Below are 16,245 nucleotides of genomic sequence, written 5' to 3'. Positions count from 1 at the left end.
ATGCTCCAGGCTAAAGGTCCTGTTTATAAGCAATACCACTGGGACAGCTGGAAGACTCAAACACAGCTAGAGTTCTTATTTTAAAAAGCAGAACCATAAGGAACAAGAATTTAAAACTCAGTTTGACCAGAGACATAGTCACTTTTCTCTAGAACTGAAAAGAAAGGGTTGTAGATTAAGACTACCTTGTGAAAGTAAGGTTTCTTGCTTTCTATCTAAATGGCTTAATATAACTTAAATGCTGCAAAACTCTCAATTAGCAGGTCTGGTGCCTCCAGCTCTTCGACTTCTCTGAGAGGTAATTCAACTATAAAGGCTGGACACCAAAAATTTTTTGAATAAAACTTTAACCAAATTTTAGCTTGAAAAAGAGTTAAAATAATTGTCTAATAATAAAAAAATCTCATCTTGATAAGCAAAAAATGAAAACAATCCCAAACCAAACCAGTTGTGCATGTAAATTTGATACTTGCCAATAAAACCCAACCCTTAGAAAAAAAGAGAAATTAAGCAAACCATACTGTTGAAAATGCCAATGATAACTTTACTTGTAATTAAACTACACACTCCCACTCCCCTACCCCCTCGCTTTAAACTTTTTTTCCTAAACTTAAAAAATCAGATCTGACAGCAGCGAATGACAGAACATACCGGAGCTTGAATGGCCATAGGAAAAAGTTCAGGCAAAAGACAGCCTTCACAGACCTAAGGTACAAGAGTAACATAAAAAGTACTTCAAGGATTAACTACTTGAGGGAAAGACCTCACAGTTCTTTCTGTGATTCACTTATATGCTAAGGTGCAACTCTGCTTTGCAATGCAGCTGCGTTTGGAAGATTTCCAAAACTAAATGTTCTCTGTGATATGTCATTAAAAAAGTGACAAAAGCAGTAGAGCTCTTTATACAAGGGAAGATTTGGGGTTTATACCTAGTCCACATCTAAATTAAAAACAAAAAAAAAAAAACCATTAAACGGGAAAGCACTGTGCTTGGTAGAGATATATCTCTAAAAGTGAATCTGTTTTAAACCAGTAGTATCTATCTCCGTAGCATATTTGATGCATCTGCAACTAACTCAAACACAAATTCTACTGGACACAGGAAATGTCAATAAATTGGGCCAAAACACAGCCTCCTGACACAAACTGCTCTACTGGTTTTGAGCTGCCAGCAAAAGATGCTTAAATGCAAGTATTGACAGTATGTTTCTTATTATCAGTTATCAATTCAGTTATCCAAATCTATGGGCTATGACAAATAATTTACTGTTAAAAAAGAAAAAGGTAGGCCTAGAGAAGAGTTTCACTGAGGTAGAAAAAATTTGTTACAACAACTCTTCTCATTTCAAAGCCAGCGTTTGGAGTTCAGGACCTTGGCTGCTATTCATCAAAGCACTTAAGAATTTGTTTAATTCTAGTAGTTTCTGTAAGACTTGAATATGTTTTTAGATATTTTACTGAATAGGAGTACAACTATTCACAGAAGCAATATAGTATATTACTCAAGGGAATGGTTGCATCTCATACGTCTCCTGGGTAAAGCACATGCACACAGACAGAAAAAAAATCAATTTAAATAGACTCTAAAAATAGATGGCTTTTCTCAGAGAGATGCATACCTTTTCCTCACATTCAAGCTTCTGTTTGGGTTTATACTTCATTGATGTTAACAAGGCTATTAATATTGAGCAATGTTTTATTGCTATATTCTATTTTTAAATGGCTATTTTAGAGTAAACCTTTCTCATAGCATGTTCCAGTTTCCATTTTACATCTTCATATCCTAGGCTTTGCAATTGATAAAAATTACTAGGTTTTCCTTGGCTGTGCAATTTCAAAAACCAAAGCACCAGCTGTGCTGCAAGTGAATCATGACATATTTTCACTTCCTTTGCAATTTCTCAAAAGTCTTGACATCTCATTATAAAATTCAGTAAAGTAGGTCTTTCCCTCAAAATTATGTCAGCATAAATAGGGAAAGTAACCAGAAATTCAGTTTCAATTGCAACACAAAAGTAGTTACTCTGCTACTGTATATCCGTACAGCTCTTAGTTTACTTTCTCCTCTTCTCTTTCACAAACTAAGATTTTTATAGTGTAAATAAATTAAGTCGTTGTGGAACTATTCCCAGCATCTGCTCGGAATAGTTAGCACATGCTAACTACAATGGCAGGTATCGACACTCACATGGTATTGGCCTAGACCTCCCTGGTGCAAGCATAAATTAGAAATAATAAAAAAAGAGAAGAATTCAAAGATACTTCACACCAGTTCTGAGTGTTTCTGCTGATAATTGGAGTTTTTTTAAAATGCATATTCCTAGTTTATGTGCAAACTTGGAAATTTAACAGAGCTAGAGAATGAAGTAACTAACACAAAATTCCACAAATGTTCTCTGGTACCTGACTGTGTAGAAAAAGTGAGAACTACTGCATGAGCTTAGAGCACGGCAAAACCCAAAGTTCTAAAGAAATTTTTTTTTTTAGTATTTTTATTTAAAGTAGTACTTGCATTTAAAGGCCCATTATGGATTGTTTTACATATTTCCACTCACCCAGCTTACAAAAGAAACTCGACTCTTTATCAAAAAACCTTAAACGCCACTATTATTTCCAAAAATTGACTCAAAAGCTTTTATAAGCATAGTAAAGTGTGCATCAAATACTAAAGTAACAGCCTAGCCTGCACTGGGAGTTCCCGAGAGTGCAAGCCTGACGTAGGAATCATCAAAGAAAGATAAACGTTTTAAGACAACATGTGGCAAACCCTTCTAAATCCTGAAGACGCCGAAGCCCTTGGGCGGCAATCTGTCCTAATTTGCTATTTACTCCCCCCGAAAGCACCGGGCGAGCATCCCGGCTTCTCCCTCAGCCTGCCCCGCTCCGGGGGCTGCTCCCATTGTCTCGGCGGACAGAGCTCTCCCCGCCGCCGCGGATGCCCCGGGGCCTCGCGGGATGTCCCGCTATAGCCCCGGCTGGAAGGGCTGCGGCCGCCGGGCAGCCCTCCGGGCCAGCGGCGGACCCCTTCCCCAGCCCCGCCGCCGCCTGCCCGTCCTCTTCGCTCGGAACCGCCATGACTGTGCAGGATTCTCGGCTTCGGGGCAACTCTCCCTCCGGCGGGAGCAGCAGCGGCCCCGCGGAGCGGCCCGGCGGCAGCCGGCAGCCCGGGGGGCGGCTCTGGGGCAGCGGCCGGAGGGCGGACCGGGGCTGCTCCGGGGCGGCGGCGGGCGCGGTTGCCCGGGTGACAGCGCGGCATGCCCGGCCCCGCGGGGCCGCCGGCCGGGGCAGTGGGGCGGGAGCTCCGGCGCCGCTCACACCGGTGCCCGGCGGACACGCCCCCGCCCCGCTGCCGCCGCCAGCGGCCCCTCTGCTCCCCGCACACGACCCCCGGCGCGGCGCGGGGGCTCCCGCCTGCCCCGCATTGTCCGTCCCCGCCGCCCGCCGGCTGCACCTGCCGGCTCCCGGCCCCTCTGCCGCCGCCCCGCACCTACCAGACGGAACCGTAGGCGCCGGAGCCGACGGGGGTGAGGTTCTGGTAGCGCTGGGGCACCTCCCACACCGTCTTGTTCAGCTCCTGCCGGTAGAAGCCGCCGCGCTCGGACATTTTCCCGGAGCCGCCGGCAGCAGCGGCAGCCGCCCCTCAGTCGAGGCTGCACGGCCGGCGCCGGCGGGGAGGAGGGACCGGGAGGGGAAGGGGAGGGGAAGGCGGAGGCCGAAGGGGTGGGGGCAGCGGCCAGGGCCGGGGGAGCCCGGGTGGGGACGAGGTGGGGGCTTGACGAAGGGGCCCAGGATCCCCGGGGCGGCACCCGGTGTCTTTCCGCGGGGCCACCCGCGGGGTTGCGGGGAGTGGCGAAGCGCCGATCCGCCCCGGAGCATCGCAGCCGGGGCGGTGACGGACCGGAGCGGCGGCCTCACCGCATCGGCCGCCCCTGCCCGAATGTGTGGGAAGGGCCCGCGCCGCCGCCTCCGCTCCCCGCGGGGACGGCGGTGACGGGCGGACCCCGTCATCCCGCCCTTCGCCTGGTGTCTCTCAGGCTTTCTAAAGCCTTGCTGACACCTTTCTTACTTTGCCACAGCCACCTGAAGTTCCCTCTGGGCCCGCCAGGCTACCCCTTTCCCCAGCTCGAGCTGCAGCGGCAGCGGCGGTGACCCTGCGCCACGGCATCGTCCGCGGGGCCAGTGCGGCCCCCCGCTCACTGATGGAGCCCCGGGCAGGTCGGGGGTTTTCTCGGAGTCCTCTGGTGCCTAAAATTTCCCTTTACCGCATTGACTCCCGCATGCAATCATCTGAGTCCTCTTCCTTTTCATCAAGGACGATTCGAGCCCTCAAGACAACAGATAATCTTGAAAACTTTAAAAATCTTAAAAACTTTAAAAAAATCGTGCACCAGTTAAAGGTTCTCTGATTTCTTTACTGCGTGTTTTCTTCTCTCCAAAATACCTTATACAATATCTTGATGACCTCTGAAATCATTGCACCACTACTGCAATGTTACCAGTTTATTTCTTTATGTATTGTTTCCTTCCATGGCTTCTTATGCTTTGAGCACCTGTAAGTAACTTGTACATAGCCTGTTTGCATAGATTCACTGTACTGGGTTTGTTTTACACCTGCCTTTTAATCACTGTGGAATATAAATCCTTGCTTTTCAGAACCCTCCTATACTATGGAGGGTTTGCTTTGGCAAATAGCTGCTCAACTTGTGCTAGGACATAATGTGAGTGTAGAGAACACGTATGCTTGAATAGTTGTGAGCATGATGAGACAGAAGACAAGTGTTAGGGATGCTGCAAACATTGGGGGGGTTCAAGTTCCAGCTCTGAAACCTCAGCCTATGTTGCATGACAAGACTTCCATACTAGGACTGTTCAAGTGAACAGTACCAGCAACTTGGCATTTGCTGGGTGCATTTCAAATAAAAAAATACATGAATGGTACTACTATAGTCATTTATCTTCAGCCATCCACTCAAAGAATACTAAGTGCTCCTAAAGCAATAGTCTAGTTCTCACTTCTGCCCCTCTATAGTGCAGCAGACCTCTCCAGTTCTCTCCAGACTGCTCCTTGGTCCCACTTGAATTTCTATGCTGAGGGCATAGTGCTTGAAGGAAGTGAAAAGTGTAAAAAAATCCAATAATACATTAATTTATCTTATTTTTCTCAGTACCACTGTATGGAGTTTTAAAAATGGAGTAACAGTGCAGTGACACTACACCAAGCCAAGAAGAAATATTTCTGTCACTGCCATCCCCCATCTTACTTGCTCCTAAAGTGGCCCCAAATGTTTTCCATTGCTAAAATGGAACAAATACTCCTACTTGCTAACTTTTATTGTACTTTGTCTCTAGAGGTGTTTTGGTGTATTAAATTATTTCTTTCTAACTGCAGCCATGATTTTTGGAAGTTGCATCTGTCCATGTCTATCCAAGCTTTTAATCGTGCAATTTCCACAGTTTATTTTTAATATTATTGGTTATTATTGGTACATATTTACAGTTGGTCTCAATTTTCTGTCTTCTGTCAGTTATTTGTGTTGCAATCATGACTCTTAGACTGTGCTTGATATTGTTTTATTGGATACCACGTATATGGTCTTCTACTGTGTGTAATGAGGGAACTAATCAAGAACTAATGGAAAACATCAAGATGCAAGGACAGTGTATTTGAGTTGTCTCAGAGCTAGGTAGACTCAGAGCTAGGTTCTAGGCCTCCAGAAACCTCCCATAAAGCAAGCCCTGACAGCTGCCTTTCCCATGGCAGAATCAGCTCATCCATCTTTGCCATCTCTGTGAGGGAAGAGGAATAGGCAGAGGAAGAGACAGCTCCTTTGTCAGCTGGATTCTTCTCTTTTAGTTGCAGTTTTACAGGAGGTGTGAAGGCATGAAGAGATAAGGTCACAGCTTCTGCTGTACATACGTTGCCTTCTTAGGAACTTTTAATGTCTGTAAAAGAAATACTGTTACATAAAACTCAGCCTGAAGCTGTGTTGGGACTCCCATGGACAGGGAGAGCCCATGAAACCACTGTGGACACTGCACACCCCTCCCCACCTTGCCCTGACAGCATCCTCACCAGGTCAAGTGCTGATGGCTGGAGCGCAGTGGGCAGCGGGACTCACTGCACTTCACATAGGGCACAGGACTGGGAGAGACACCCATGTGCTGCAGCAGGGCAGGCTGAGACACCCAGGCAGTCTGTGGGGTGGGATTAGCTGTGTGATCCTTGTGGTTGGTGAGGGAGCCCTGGATTCAGGCATGAGGAGGCTGTGCCCCTGGGCAGGGTGGGATGCAGTCCCTCAGACACACAGCAAATCTAGCAGGTACCAAAGGAAGAAAACTTGCTGGCAGAGCACTAACTTTCTGTTGTGGCTCTTCTCCCACTGCATACTCAAACCCTACATTACTCTCATTAGAATAAACCTCAGTGAAAACAAAGGAATTTATTATTTTAGCCAGCTGTGAGTTACTAATTTCCAGTTGTTCCTAATTCCTATTTTTTTTTGAGTTGGACTTGATGATCCTGATGGGTCCCTTCCAACTCAGTATATTCTATGATTTTCCCTCCTTTTTTTGTTTGATATGTTGCAGAAAGCTTGTACATCTTTGCTACCCTCCTCCAGGCTCCTTTCAATTCCCATTTATTCTCTCTCTCTAGTTCTGTTTTTATATTCAGTTTAGAAATCTCAAATTTAATATATCATGGAATTCAAAGATTGCAATTTTTATACTAACAATAAATGTGAAAACTCAAAGAAAGAAAATGCCTCCTTAGTACTGAAAACATATCATTTCCTGGTGGAAAACATCCTCATATTACTCTAAACTCAGCAATGATTTTAAAAAGTCTTTGAAAAACATAGGACAGACTGTTTGCAGATCAGAGCTCAGACTGTTCTCAATACAACTGCTGTGAATATAGGATAGTTCTAACTAAAAATCTACCAAGTATCACTGAGGTTTTAGATGAACCACTGTGGTTCTGTTACTATATCTGTTACGTACTTTGTACTTGGAGATGTCCATTAATGGATTTCTCTTGAAGTTAATAACAGTAAATGAAACATAGTAATGCTGTGAAGGTGCTTCCTTTCTTTTGAAAATGTAGGGTATATGGAACATCTTTATAAAAGAAAGATTTTTTAAAAATTTTTATATTTCTAGTATTTATTTTTATTATTTATTTATTGTTTTTATTTGCAGGTTCTTGTGAATTTCTGAAACTACATCTACAAATATGTAATTATAACATAGGAAAGTTGCCACTGTTTGTAATGCCTGAAAGACAAAGTACAGACAGCAGGAAAGGCTAAATGAAGCCCTCTGTAAATAGCAAGTCAATCATTACCTACTCCTAATACATCGGTTTCCATGAGATTGCTTTGCCAAGGACCATGTATCTTTGTGGCTGAATCACAAGACACTTGTTGCATTTGCCCATGAAATAATCTCTCTTGTATTTCTACTATTAACTCGCTGTTGTCGAATGCCTGTCTGGAAGCTTCATAGCACCCAGGTTGATTCAGATGACCTGCTCCAGCCTGAGACTATTTTGTCCTGTTAGGTCTTAGATATTTAAACTGGAAAAGCATTTTTTTTTGTCTTGTGAGAACATGAAGGGTCTTGCATTGGAGAAAACTGTTAAAATTTAGTTACTCGTTTTGAACCTCAAGTTCAAAGTCCAAAGCATTTCATACCTATAATGAAGTGTGAAGTTGAATGAGAAATCCTGCTATTGATTGAGGACTTTTAAAATCTAGGTTAAATCCTAGTAATTGTATGGCAAAAATAGGTTTCTATTCTTTCTGAGAAGAGAGATTCTAATATGGCTTGAGTTCAGAGCTCAGGCATTATTTCCTTTTTTTTCCCACATTCTTTCTCTGTGGAATTAGGATGGCCACTAGATATCTCTGTGCCAGCTTTCCACATTTATGAACTGAGACTAGGATTGTTTCCTTATTTTAAGGATAAATACATAAGACTGATACTACCTGAGATAGTAATAACACTTGTACTAGCTAAGCTTATTGTTTGCAGACATTGATAACAATTTTTCACATATTCCTATCATACTGCTGTGGATACAAGGTGGGAAATATTTTCTAATATCCTGTTAAAAATGTAATTCTGACCAAAAAAGAATCAGTGTCCTTTACCTGAAATTACAGAGGAGTGTATCTTGGCCTCCTGGATTCTACCAGATCAGTGTGTCAGTGTTTCTTCTTCATGCAAGAGCAACACACGGCTGTTATTCTAAGATCATATTGCTATTAGATTTTTTCAATGCTATTGGGACTGCAAGCACGCTAGTAATTGGTGTCAGAAGTCCCCAAAGTAAATGAAATAAAATACAATATCCTGCTCAGTCATGTCAACAAAGGCTTCTCAGTGTATGTACATTCGGAACAAGGCCACCACCGGAGAAATAAATAGACATTTAACTTTATAATAATTCCTAATTAAGTAAACAAAGGTCCAGATATGAGGAAAGGCTGAGATGGGCTATTAATATATAGTGCTATATTTTCACTTGCAATCCATGTAATTATGTTGCCTGCTGAATCACAACAACACCATGATGCTATACTCTTATGCATAATACAGCATCAGTCAAACACAGTCTAATATTGACATGTATAATCAGTAGCTGCGGAGAGCCCAGCACTGCTCCCATTCAAGTCAAATTTCATTATGAGAATGGCAGCAAGAACACATTGTTCCAAATGCATTCATTTGGGCTTCTGTCCTGAATATACATCAGCTGTAAATTTTTTCACAGTGACTGAAAGTACTCCAAAGATAAAAGCAGATGCGGATATAAGAGCCCACGTACACCAAGCTCTGTGCTTTTCTGATACACATTAAGAAATCACACTCAAGGAAGACTGTTTAACTGACTATTGTGTTGTCTCTTTGGCTCCAAAGAACACCATGGGTCCTTTAAAATGACTGTGCATTGCGAATCATGAATTCTTCTAATCACAATCCAAAAATAATTATGTATTGGAACAGTTATATTAATGAGGTGTCAATCTGGCTAAAACTGTGCTTATTCTGCATGCAAAGTCAATATGAAGAAAAGTTGTTACTTGCAGGACTTCTAAATGTCATGGGGTTGTAGATGTGTACACACTTGCACCCACACCTGTAGGGTGCCTCTGCCTGATGCCTGTGAGCTTCGGAACATGGTAATCTCTATTACAATGCTTTTAAAATATGCAAATATTTGCAGTTGAGGGAAAACAATATGAAAGCAATATCTGATTCAGCTTTAACTCTTAATGAACACTTACAGAAAATTTATACCAATGCAAACTTGTAAAAGCAGAACACAAATTTCTAGTAAATTAGCCTGACTTAGTATGAGGTGCATGTATTCACATGCCTTCATTTGCCATCTGCTACTCATCTGCAGAATTTCGCACTCCAATCTGGTGCTGTTCATTTCCCATAAAGCAGTTACATTCAACCTTGTCATACTGAAAATACTGCATCCTTCTTCATAGTTATGTTTTTCAGTCATTATTGAGATATTATGAGGATACAACTCAGGCAGTTTGAGAAAAATGGTACAAGTTCAGTTGTTCTGTTGTATATAATCCTGTCCCATCTATCTGCAGTTTTTTTTTTTTTCCATTGGCATAACTCCAGTGCACAGTGGGCTATTCCATAAAGGTGAAAAGTGGAATTTCTACTTTAATAACATTTTATTTCTCACTGATATTACAATGTCACTTTGGTTTTGACTTAATAACCTGTCTTTGGACTCTGCTGAAAAGACCTTTGGCTCCTCAAAGTAAATGTGTCAATAAGGCTTCAAATAATGGTTGCAATGTGACTGTAGGGTGACAAATGATACCGCAGATGTTGAGCAGTGTGGACAATAGTGGATCTGATGGCGGCATGTCCTCTACTGAGGCTTCGCAAGGCTTGATAAACCCAGGGAAATGGCTGCTGTGTGGCTTGGCAGGCTGTTATTGGGCACATTTGGACCCAGATCATACCTTGCTTGCTAAATATCTGGATCAAACTTTCTGCTATTATTATTATGGCAGGATGGTAGGATGGTAGGACAATAATGTGATGTTTTAAAAATAATTTCAAACAGTCATTTGGATAAAAACTGTGATCCACATTCTATTTGGGAGCTGCTATCCATAAAAGAAGACAATTTTTCACAGTTTCATCATAATTCAGGATGTATTTAATACACATTGGCTTTTTCAGGTTATATAGACCATGCATCTACTGAAATCTAACTACAGTTTTATTAATGAACCTACATAGTCTCTATGCTGTGAAAGAGCAGCTTATTACTCCTTAGTTTTTCTTGTACTTACAGGGGTTCTTATGAACTGAACTACAAAAGCTGTGTCCACAGCTTAAGCAACTTTCTTATATATGTATGGCCATCTTAAAACAAATTAAGCCATAAATATTTGTATGTAGAACTGTGTAGACATATGATATACATCTACTAACATTTCAGAAATAAATATCAGGTGTTGCCTCAGTTTACCTGTTTTATATTATTGTACTTGAATTACACAGTTAAATCAATGAATAAAAGCAATGGCAATCATAAGGTTTTTTTGAGGAACAATTATTTGAGGGACTTGAACCCATGGATTTAAGCCTGTTAATATCCCTTTTATAAACTTGAACTTAACAAAGGGAATATTGAATCACTGTAAAATCAGAGGCCCTGGAAAGGAGTGGGGTTGTCAGTAGTTGCAAGTAGTAAGTGAGACAAATCTTGACTGCAACAGACATATGACCACACAAAAAGGGGAAGGGAATTGTGTTGAAAAGAGTTTTCAAGGGAAGGTTGATACTGATGAATAATATCAGACTGGAGGCGACTTCCAGTCATTGAATTACAGCTACTATATTCGCTATCACAAACTTACTGAGTGCTAATTAATAAGTATTTTCCCTGGCCTTATAAGAAAATTTATATTAGGTTGTAGACTACCAATGTATATTTGTGATTTTGCCAATGCTGATCTCTGGGCTTTCTTTGGTGTTTCTCTTTCCTCTAGTGTATTTGTAGACATCAAGTCTGTCTGTGGCAGCATTAAGTTCTCTGAGCTCTTTTTGTCTCCTGTGGTAAGGTAGGCTCACCTCTTCTTTGTACGATTCTGAGAACTTAGTACGATTTTGTTACAGAAACTGTAACAGCTCCTCCTGTGGAGTTGAGTATTTTATGAAAATACTATGTGATGGTTCTCTGTGGCCACCAGGGAGTTACAAATGAATCCTTTTTTGTACTACAGTCTGTTATTTAAAGAGGAATTAATTATTCCAAATTTCCTTGGGGTTTTACTCATCCTGTAGTAAAACACAGACTGTCCTTTTTGCTACTTGCTTACTGTTATCTTCTGCTTCAAATGGTAAAATAATAAATAGGTTGAGATATTTTATCGACTGAGACTCTCAGACATGAATGGCATAACTGGGCTTTCAAAAGCAAAGGTCACGTCCATTGCCTTGTTTGTGTGAACATTTAAGTGACAGGACAGTGACCTGTGGCAAAACCTTTTAGATTCCCAATGTGCATTTGGGGGCTCTTCAATATAAATTTTTCATGCATATCAAGTTAATGTTTCCATCTGTAGTGGTTTTTAACACTAAAGGGAACCAATGAAAGAATTCTTTGCTGGCAAAGGCAGCACATTTGTTCTAAACACCAGCCTGTTTTACAGCAAAATACCTTGGTAAGCTAATGTTTCTTAACACTACTTCATATCTTCTTCAGTCTCTATTTGAGATGGAAGTAGACTGAGTATACCTTGAGAAATAAGGCAAATATGCCCTTAACTGCAGCTTACAGATGGTGATTTTTATGCCATGCTACAGGTGTTCTTGAAATTATTGCGGAGATGGGTGTGGTAGCTTTTATTACTACCACAGTAACTAAAATGTTTCATCTTACTCCAGTTAGATGAAATACTTCTGTATCTAGTGATCTACCTCTTTTTTGCAGTAGTGTGGAACAGTGGATGAGTTTGTAAGAAGCTTCTTTTTCAAATAGAATTTTATGTTTTATCTGTCCCAATATATTCCAGTTTCCTTCTGAAAGACATCAGCCAACTGCATTGTCCAACAGTTTCAACAATTTTTGCTTAGGGGTAGAGCTTATATTTTCTTTAAAACATTGGAATGATTGGAAGCATGGCAATTTAAACCAATTCTCTCTCCCTGTCTTTATCCCTCCATTTCATAACATAGAGGTTTAGCAAATATTGTATCAATTTTAGGTAATTCTTCTAGAAAGCTCTGTAGAATGCTTTTCCCAGTAGGGGCTTTAGAAGCACCAGGTTTTCTGTAACTTTTCTTCTTTTATTGGTTTTCATAACTTTTTCTGCCTTGAAATACAGATGCAGCAAACCTTGGATCAAGCTTCATTTGAAAAGTGGTTTCGTTATGTATTGTAAAATTCAAGTTCTTTACAGCTGGTCTTCTGAACTTAATTGATGCCCTTACAGCGTGTCCATTTACTCCTTCTACCTAATCTGTATCTTGTTTTTTTGTGTGATGCTGCTGCACCTACCTGACAGTTTTAGCAGGTCTCTCTGCCATGACTCAGCAATTATTAATGTGTTCTGAGGCCCAAATCAATGTCTGGACTTGCCTCAGTTTGTGTATCCTACACTAACATATATTTTGAAATGAGGATTAGCAACATTTAAAGCACCTATGGTAGACTATTTTTTCCTCCAATATTAGATAATAAACATGTTACCAGGAGCTCAGTGGAATGGTAGTGTTTTGTCTTTATACAAATAGGGGCTGCTGGGTTTTGAACCCAGTGAGATCCCAGTACATGTGAATGTTGTTGATATCTCCCCCAAGACACACCATGGTGCTCAGAGTTGGTTCTGTACAATCTGTGCCATTCAAAAAAGCCCATGTTATTCCTGCTGCAGTTTCTGCCCCTTGCTTTGGTGTGATGAATTGCTAGCTGCATACTGGAAAAATATGGTACTTTCTATTTGATTCTGCTGTGGCAGCAGAAGAGCTTTGCAATCACTGGTGGTTTTGTGGACAGGTGATCCTGCAAAGTCATTCAATCTCAGCACTATTTTGTGTGCTGACTTACAGAAATTGCTAGCTATAGAGTAGCTCCTTTAGTCTCAGAAAATCAATAAATTATGTCATTAGCTGTTAGAACCTTCCACACTCCTTATGCAGGTGGAGCAATAGAATTTTTGCAAGCATCCAGCCTCTTTAAACTATTTTGCCTCCTAGATAAGTGGTTTTCTCACACTGCAACAGCTGCAATGTCATCACATTTAGGTCTTTTTAGTTTAATTCAGCTGGCTTCTTTTTTTCCCTCATTTGTAGTTGAGAATTCCAGACTCATTTCAAACTGGCAGGACTCTCACTCCACAAATAATAACTATTTGTTAAGACTGGACACCATCAAGTCATTCATACTGCAAAGTGTGGCAAAATTATGATTGTTCTAACAATATTTGATGACAATGGGAGCCTGGACTTGACCTGTGAGATTCCTTCCCAATGCTGTGATGTTCCTATTGCAAATCACACCAGCAAAAAGCCAAATGGCAAAGAGAAGGAAAAGCTAAATCATGACATACAGACATGAAACAGCACAAGAAATTCTCTGTGAAGGCACAGTCCGCTACCTCAGTCTTACTGTCCAGTGACTCATTGTACCTCAAACTGCACAACAAAATTAATTACACCAGAGCTCAGATCTTCACAGCTATGTGAAAACCTGTTCAGACTAGGAAACAAATGTTTTGTCAAAAAATAAAGATGAGAAGCCTGTATTCTCCTTCAAGAGTAGCTATTTTCAGTTATTTCTTTCTATAGTCATGCATGCATAGTTGTCAGCAGTTCTGCTTTAAGAGGTAGAACAACTTACCCTAATTATTCTTTGACATTCCTTTCCTAGATATTCATGCCCACCCTTAATGTGAACATTTCCTTCCTTCCTTGGTTGCTTTCTTTCTTTCTTTTTTCCTTTCTTGCTTGCTTGCTTGCTTGCTCTCCTGTGTCTTAGACCAAAACAAGCCTTACAGATATTTCCCACAGTCCCACATATGAGAGAAGAAGACAAAAAGAAACTTGAGGCAGCTGGGTTGGCTTGCATTAGTCCCCACTGCTTGTGCATTCTCTCTCATTAGCTTACCTAGGATGTGGAGGTTTGACCTACTCAATTCTGCATGATCTCTTTCTTCCCTTATGTCTACTTTTCACCATTCTGTTGATAGATCTAGGCTGTATGGCTCTTAAGGATCGTCCTAGCAAGGAACTTCCCCTCTGTAGTGCAAGCTATGGATAGTATGTATATGTGAACAGGCTGGAAGGTTCATTGTTAAGAGGGCATGAGGAAAAAAATACTGAGATTGGGCTCAGTGACCTTCTTCCATTCATGAGATATGCAGTAATCATAAATCAACCTGTACTAATAATAGGCAATATTTGTTCAACAAACAAAAATGACATCAATAACAAAAGCTTAAACAAGGTTCACACTTGCTTTCTGAGGTACAAATTGGTAAAAGTGTAGCTTAGACAGAAATATCAGTTTCATTAGACCTTTTGGTTACAGTGATGGCCCTTAGCTTTAGGAATATGACAGGTGATGCTTTAAAGGAAAAGGCCACAGATGAGAATGCTTACATCATAAACGTTGTAGCTCTCCTGCTTTATTTAATGAAATGACTGTAATCACAGAGAGGAAAGCAGACAAATGTTTCACACATATGGCAGGCTTCAGCAATTCCCCCAACACAATGAACGCAATCTTTCCAGATCTAGGCCTTTGCCACAAAGCTAATAGCTCTGCTGTTCCGGAAACCAATCACATGCCCCATGCCTCTCCCTGCAGGTGCAGCTTTCCTGGGTAATCCAACCACAAACACTGTATTTTTGCACTCTCATGTACAGGAATAAGTTGCAATCCTGCAATCAGGAAATGTTGTGACCAGAAGTCATTATGGTGAATTTTCTGAAGTAATGCAAAGGCACACAGGAAATAGCTTTCCATGATTTAAAGCCTTTTCACATGGGCTGCTAAATTCTCAGAAACAGCAACTAGTAACTGAAGACAAGTGATGGGTTATTGCTTTCTCCCTGGTCCAATTTTTCCATCAAAGCAGGAAAGGAAATTAAAGATAAATCTGTTTTTATGAAATAGAAATAGGTTTTTTTATTACAAATAAATCTTGGACAAAAACAGAGCAAGTGAAAGCACTGCTGTTTCTCTTTCTTGGCAGGTAACTTGCTAAGGTATGGGACAGGTGGCTTCAGGAAGTAAAATACTCCATGCCTCTGCACATGTTTGGTGATCTGTTAAAATAGCAGCTGTCCCACTCTCATCTCAGTCATAATGAGAAGGCAATTATTACAGCCTTAATTATCATTATAGGTAAGCAAACGGGCTTCAGCACAACTTGAATCCTGGCTCTTTTTCTCTTGTTTGCCAGAAGCCACACACTGCTCCAGGCAATTCACACAGCAAGCAGACATATCCAGTAGCAGCCAGAATAAGGAAGGCTGTTGACCAAAGTCAGCACTTGCTTAGACTTTAAGAAATGTTGGTCCAGTTCTTGGGCTCATGCAGGGCTTTGATGGGATTGTTTTGGCATACCTTTTCCAGCTCAAGTGTTCCTGGAGCTGCAGGCTCTTTGGCTCTCTCAACCCTAACTGTAAACCTAACCCTAACCCCAACTCTAGTGCTAGCCCCAGCCCTAGCCCTTATCCAACCAATCCTATGTTTTCCAGATCAGAGAGGTGTTGGAGCAGCAAGGAAACCTATAGTTTTTGTTTTGTGTTAGGGCTAGGGATAAAGCTAGGGTTAGGCTTAGGTTTAGGGTTAAGACTCAGAGAGTCAAAGAACTTACAGCTCCAGGACCACTGGGTCTGGAAAAGCAATCTATAAAGTTTGCCTTGGCAATATGAACTCTAATTCCGACAAAGAATAAAAGATTTCAGAAGAAAGACAATTCCTTTACAGCACTTGAGGCATATTTAGCTCAACCTAGCATGTCCTTGTGTAGGAAAAATTCATTCTGAGGCATAATACCTTCTCAGCTGCACTGTGTTATTATTAAAGTTCATCACAAGTATGCTGCATGTTGGCCATGGCATTCTGGTGCAAGCATTGTGAAAAGAATAATCAGTGTCCAAGAAGAAACTCTGGAGAATAGATTATGATCATCTTCTCTGCAGCTTGTCTTGTTTTCCCTTTTCCCTTTCACTCTCCAGGAAAGA

The 16,245-nt window shown here is 41.2% G+C and overlaps 1 protein-coding gene across 2 annotated transcripts in view; it reads right to left on the bottom strand.

Moving 5' to 3' along the window:
* The window catches only part of MAPK11 (mitogen-activated protein kinase 11), a 30,809-nt gene extending 26,583 nt beyond the window's left edge, over positions 1–4,226 (bottom strand). The window contains exon 1 of one of the 2 annotated variants that reach the window (XM_053977171.1): positions 4,067–4,226. Coding sequence is in view for 1 of the 2 variants with exons in the window: in XM_053977170.1 (XP_053833145.1) it covers positions 3,492–3,604 (113 nt within the window). In the remaining variant the exon portion in view is untranslated. Of the gene's footprint in view, positions 1–3,491; positions 3,924–4,066 lie in introns of those variants that run through there. The other variant, XM_053977170.1, reaches the window with a different exon arrangement.
* Between the last annotated feature and the right edge of the window lie 12,019 nt (positions 4,227–16,245).

The sequence above is a fragment of the Vidua macroura genome, chromosome 5 (genome assembly GCF_024509145.1).
Source record: "Vidua macroura isolate BioBank_ID:100142 chromosome 5, ASM2450914v1, whole genome shotgun sequence".
NCBI classification, from domain to species: Eukaryota; Metazoa; Chordata; class Aves; order Passeriformes; family Viduidae; genus Vidua; species Vidua macroura.
Note: the sequence above shows the minus strand (reverse complement) of the source record. Positions and strands in the feature narration are given on the sequence as shown.